At 57.6% G+C, this 5,615-nt stretch overlaps 2 protein-coding genes across 3 annotated transcripts in view; one reads left to right on the forward strand and one right to left on the reverse strand.

The window, feature by feature from the left end:
• Positions 1 to 6: 6 nt before the first annotated feature.
• On the forward strand, positions 7 to 3,401 carry MIF4GD (MIF4G domain containing). 2 transcript variants are annotated; one of them, XM_006762773.2, is made up of 6 exons: positions 7 to 64; positions 869 to 998; positions 1,829 to 1,938; positions 2,117 to 2,272; positions 2,360 to 2,452; positions 3,017 to 3,401. In XM_006762773.2, exons 2-6 carry the CDS (start codon positions 911 to 913, stop codon positions 3,242 to 3,244), a joined length of 675 nt encoding a protein of 224 aa, XP_006762836.1. In that variant the 5' UTR covers positions 7 to 64; positions 869 to 910; the 3' UTR covers positions 3,245 to 3,401. The 2 variants fall into 2 exon arrangements, with proteins under 2 accessions (XP_006762836.1, XP_006762837.1); XM_006762774.2 differs by lacking the exon at positions 7 to 64 and adding an exon at positions 455 to 601.
• A 286-nt stretch (positions 3,402 to 3,687) lies between these two features.
• MRPS7 (mitochondrial ribosomal protein S7) overlaps positions 3,688 to 5,615 on the reverse strand; it is a 3,102-nt gene continuing 1,174 nt past the window's right edge. The window contains exons 4-5 of the mRNA XM_006762772.2: positions 5,101 to 5,268; positions 3,688 to 4,297 (exon numbers count right to left, since the gene is read on the reverse strand). Coding sequence (XP_006762835.1) covers positions 4,076 to 4,297; positions 5,101 to 5,268 — 390 coding nt within the window. The 3' untranslated portion in view covers positions 3,688 to 4,075. The remainder of the gene's footprint in view (positions 4,298 to 5,100; positions 5,269 to 5,615) is intronic.

Consider the following 5,615-nt stretch of genomic DNA (forward strand, 5'->3'; position numbering starts at 1 on the left):
GCGGGTTCTGCTGCGGGTCCTGCACCGCCGGGAGCGGCATTCCGGGCTTAGGGAAGCTGCCCAGGTCTGGAGACCCCTAAGGTCGTTCCCCTTGACCAGGGGGGTGGCACCGAGTCCAGAAGGGGGCCTCCTGTTCGGGACTACCTCGGAGGGACACGTCTTCCCGCGCCCCTCTTTAAGAGGAAGGACCTAGAAGGGACCAGCTCAGGGACTGGAGTCCTGAGTGGGCAGCGCTGGACTTCTGCCACTCGGGAGGCTAGTGTAACCGGTCCGTCCCGGGGCGAGCTGGCCAGGACGAGGAGTGTGGGCTCCCAACCAGCTGGGCGGCAAAGAAGTGTCCACCCACCCGCTCAGGCCCGCCCTACGCGAGGCGTGGAAAGGTTCCGAGGACTGAGAAGGGCTCTGGCTGAAGCTGGGACAGCTGTGCGCAGCTTGGAGCGCCCCCCCCCCCCAGCCTTCTCATTCGCCCAGAATCTTGCGGGGCCAGCAGCTTCAGGCCGATTTGTATGGGCAGGCAGGTGTCTACACCCGCAGCCCAGCGCACCCCACCCCATCCCTGGTATCAGCTGAGAGTAGCTCTGCCTCCAGTCGGGACTGGAGGGTAGGCGCTTTCACGCTTCATCTCTCTGCTCTTATGTAATCCCAGAAGCTACAGGGGTTCCTAAACTAAACAGCAGGTGCTTGGCTGGTGCCCGGTCTCCACCAGAAGCCAAGGTTGGTGGGCACTCGGCCAACTACCAAATGCCAAGGACTGCCCAGGAGTACCTGTCCCCAGCAGTGGCCAGCCCCAGCCAGGGCCTGCAGTCTGGGAATCCCGCTCTCTCTCTCCACATCTGAGGCCTCCCCCGTCACCTCCCCTCCTCCCCAGGTGCTGTCACTAACCCTGCCCAGTAAGGAGCTGCTGGGGCCGATGGTCATGGGGGACCCTGGTAGAGAGGAGTATAAAATCCAGTCTTTTGATGCAGAGACCCAGCAGCTGCTGAAGACAGCACTCAAAGGTGAGCTTGGGGAGCCCTCCTGAGCCTGGGTCTGGAGCTGCAGACACGGGGCCACGGGACAGGACCAGAGGACTGAGCCCTAGCCTGGGAATGTCCAGCCCTCTCTCTCCAATTTCTGTGAATAGGAGTCAGCACCATAACTCTCAAACCAAAAGAGAAGCTACATTCAGGCCAGTATTTGGGAGTGAATCATAGCCTTCCTAGTAGCGTTTACGTGCTCATGAAAGGGGCGTGGGGCAGAGAACACAGTTCCTGCTCTTCAAGTCCTGAAATTGGACCTGGTTTCTGCGCTGCTGCAGCCAGCGCTCTTGAACGTGCAGAGCTGCCTGAGTCGGGACAGAGGATAGAGTGTTCTGCTTGGCAAGGGAGAGAGGGTCATTGTCCTGGACCGAGGCCTCCCGCAGCACTCAGGGCAGAAGCTTGATGTGGTTAACAATTGGCAGTGCCCATCACATGCCACGCTGAGCTTGTGAGGGGGGGGCCCTGCCTGGCCTGCTCATGTCAGGGGTTCATGGGCGTGTGTTATGAGAACACTTGCTCCTGTAAAATTGCTGTCAAAGACACGTAAGTGTTCCTCCCTCAGCCTAGTGCCGCACGATCTGTCCTAGGAAACTAGCATTCTTTCATTGGTCCCTCAGCTGCATGACCTGCCCCGTTGCCTGACTGGGCCGCAGGAGGCTCCGGGCGGAGCTGTGCCTGCTTTCCCACCTCTAAGTGAAATGTAAGCATCTCATGGTTGTGCTCTCCTGTAAACATCGCGTCCTCAGGAGCAGGTGGAGGCAAATGTGCTAATTCAGCAGGTCGAGACTGCCTGCCTGTCTCTACTCCAGATCCAGGTGCCGTGGACTTGGAGAAAGTGGCCAATGTGATTGTGGACCATTCCCTGCAGGACCGCGTGTTCAGCAAGGAAGCAGGACGCATGTGCTATGCCATTATTCAGGTTGGGGAGCGTTGGTGGAGAAGAGGGGAGACACTTGGCTTCAGGCGTGGGCAGAGATGCGAAGGACTTCCCTCAGAGGCAGAGAGCAGAACGAGAGGGTCCTCAGCCATGGCAGCTCAGGTGGGGTTGTGATGGCACTGCCCGCCCCTAATGCCGGCATCCTTCCTCTGGCTCACAGGCAGAGAGCAAGCAAGCAGGCCAGAGTGTCTTCCGGCGTGGACTCCTCAACCGGCTACAGCAGGAGTACCAGGCTCGGGAGCAGCTGCGCGCCCGCTCCCCGCAGGGCTGGGTCTGCTATGTCACCTTTATCTGCAACATCTTTGACTACTTGAGGGTGAGGCCACCGCAGGCACCCTGTGCAGCAGGCAGCCTGTCTCCTGAGGCCACTAAGCCAATGCTTTGACCCCTGCTGTCCCCACAGGTGAACAACATGCCCATGATGGCCCTGGTGAACCCCGTCTATGACTGTCTCTTCCGGCTGGCCCAGCCCGACAGTCTGAGCGAGGAGGAGGAGGTATGTGGCCTTCGCCTGGAAGGCTGTGGAGGTGGGCAGGCTTTAGCTCAGCTCAGAAGACCAGCCCAGTGTCCATGGAGGCTTGAGGCATCACTTCCTGGGGCAAGAGCTGGGGGGTGGGGGCGGGGGCAGTGAAGGCCTGTCAGTACAGGACAAGCTGCCAAGTCTGGAACTGACCCAGAACAGAGAGCAGCCAAAACCTCCTGGCTCAGAGGCTTCCCCCCAGCAGGAAAGCCAACCTAAAAAATGGCGAGAGCTTTGGCAGCTGTGGATACTGCTGGCCAGAAACCAAACCGGGTCAGGCAGCGTGGGGGAGAGGAAGCGGGGATCAGCTGCAGTGTGCAGACAGGGCCTGTGTCTGCCTGGCCCAGATGAAAGACCGTAGGCAAGTCTCTGAACTTGCTTCCTGTCATGTAAGATACGGGTTCTACCCACTGGGTGGTGAGGAGTGGGAAAATGCGTGTCTAGGGCCATGCGGTGTCTGGCACGCAGTGAGAGCTCGGTAAATGGCGGCTCTGTGACAGGCTGGCCCCGCCCGAGGCTCACCTCCCACTGTCCCTGCAGGTGGACTGCCTGGTGCTGCAGCTGCACCGCGTTGGGGAGCAGCTGGAGAAGATGAACAGGCAGCGAATGGATGAGCTCTTTGTCCTGATCCGGGATGGCTTCCTGCTCCCGACCAGCCTCAGCTCCCTGGCCCAGCTGCTGCTGCTGGAGATCATTGAGTTCCGGGCAGCCGGCTGGAAGACGACCCCAGCTGCCCACAAGTATTACTACAGCGAGGTCTCTGACTAGGCCTCCAGATCAGGCTTCCCTCCCAGCAGCACTGGCCTTGCTTCTCCCCACCTCCCCCCTGGCAGCACAGTCTTTGCCTCTCCAAAGACTTTTTCCCTTCCAGCCTTTCAGCAACGCCCGAGAAGTTTCCCACTTATTCAGGGGTTCTGCCCTGAGCATCTCCTCCTCCTGCAGGGGTTGGGGAAAACACTACACAGACATGCCCCCTCCCCTTCCCTCCCCTCAGTCTCTCCCATACCTCCCACCTGGCCTGGGAAGAGAAGGGCAACTCCTAACAACCACTGCACTGTGTAACCACTGGCACCTCAGTTTCCCATCTATAAAATGGGTACCCATAGCCACTGGTAGGATGCTTTGGAATGTCAAGGGGGCAAGGTGCAGAGCACAAGTCACACAGAAACTTTTATACGTTTTGTATAAGGACCACTTTGGAAACAGGCGTATTTCCTCCAGTCGTTTTCATGGGTGGCAGTACTATATCACATGCTACACAGTTCAGGGTGAGAATTTCCTAATAAACCTTTCGGATACTAAAATGCCTCCTTTCATCACCCAAAGGTCCACCCCAAGCAGATGGAAGAGAAGGCTGGATGGGCCCTAAGTTTCTTGGGGGAAATCCAAGTCCATGTATTGCCTCTTTGCAAGGAGATGGGGCAGGGAGAGCGAGTTCTAGCCCACAAAGACTAAAGCAGTAAATATACTGCCCCACCCTTCCTGTGAGACCCGCCCTTAAGGAACTACATCCTTAGCACAGGTATTTTTCAATGTAGCAGCGGCTCACGTGTGTCTTGCAGCAGAGAGCCCTGGGCGGCTCCCGGGCCCCTACCCCGCCTACCACCAGCGGTAGTGGGCCAGGGCACGGTTGGCCTCGGCCATCTTGTGCATGTCGTGCTTCCTCTTGACCACAGGGCCCTGGTTGTGGAAAGCCTGCAGCAGCTCCTGCGACAGCTTCTCCGGCATCAGCGTCCGCCGGTGCTTCTTCTCCCGGCACTCGGTGATCATCCACTTCATGGCCAGGAAGCGCCGGCGCCGGTCGCTCAGTGGCACAGGGACCTGTGTAAGACAGGACGTGGGCACGTTGGCCCAAGAATTAGCCAGGGTTGCAGCCTCCTTCCTCCTCGAGTGCTAAGGAGTGGCCACAGGTTCCCTCTGGGCCAGCCCTCGCAAGGCCTGAGGAGGGGGACCTGTCTTTTCCTCTGAGCTCCCCTCACCCGTGAGCTCAGGGCAGCAGACAGAGGCATTCACTGAGCAAATGCGCATTAAGCGCTGCCCTCTCTACCTGTAAATGGAAGCTCAGCCAAGTTTGTAACAAGCACCAACTGGGAAGAGCCCCACAAGCTGGGTGACTTAGCCAACTCGGATGACAGGTGCCTGAAAATAAGACCCTCTTGTCCAAGAATCATTTGCCAGGCCCCCACTAAGTCCCAGGTATCATGCCGGACCCTAGGGACACAGACAGCAATAAGAAAGTCTCTATGAAGTTTACACTGAAAAAGAAGATGAGAATGCCCTCTTATGACAAGGAAACATAAGTACTATAATGGGGGCACCTAGTTCAGTTCAACAAATGGTGATGAAGCATCAGTTACCAGTCCAGCACTATGCTAGACACGGTGTATAAAGGATGAGATATAAACAGCCTCTCACCATGAGAAACTGACAACACAAGATTTTTTGGGGGGGCCAGGGGCTCCGGAAGAGGACACTTGGATACTTCGCTCCCTTCCATTTTCAGTCATCTTTAACGCTATGGGACTCACATGATCAGATCCCGATTGTCTCTGGCCCCTAGAAAGCTATTCCTCTTGATCCAACTCTGGTCCCTCCCCGCATCTTGTCCCTGCCTGACCACTCACCTGATAGAAACGGCCACCCTTGAGGATGGGTGCCAGCCCAATCACGGGCTCGCAGTTTTTCAAAGCCTGGTGGAAGATGGTGTAGGGGTTGCGTTCAATGGTTGCCTGTTCCTCTGAAGAAGCAGCATGGAACTTCTCGAACTGCTTCCTCTTCACAGCTTCCAGAGTCTGCAACGGGACACAGTGGCAGGGGCTGCCCAGGCTTCCTGGACGGTTTCCCCAGCTGGGCCAGCACCTTGCCCTTTACTCCCATCATCCCGCTCTCCTAGAGCAGTGGTCAGCAAACTGCGGCTCGCGAAAGAGCCACACTCAAGGGGCCAAAGAGCCGCATGTGCCTCGCCAGCTGCAGTTTGCCGACCACTGTCCTAGAGCAATGCCAAAGCTCCTAAATGCCGCCGCTTCTCCTCCACCAGGACGGGAAGAGCCGCTGCGATTTGGGCAGGGAAGGAGAATGGCAGTTGTTCATCTTACAGGGCTTCATGAAAGCCCCAACACACACACACACACACACACAC

Source organism: Myotis davidii, unplaced genomic scaffold (genome assembly GCF_000327345.1).
Source record: "Myotis davidii unplaced genomic scaffold, ASM32734v1 scaffold539, whole genome shotgun sequence".
Classification (NCBI taxonomy): Eukaryota; Metazoa; Chordata; class Mammalia; order Chiroptera; family Vespertilionidae; genus Myotis; species Myotis davidii.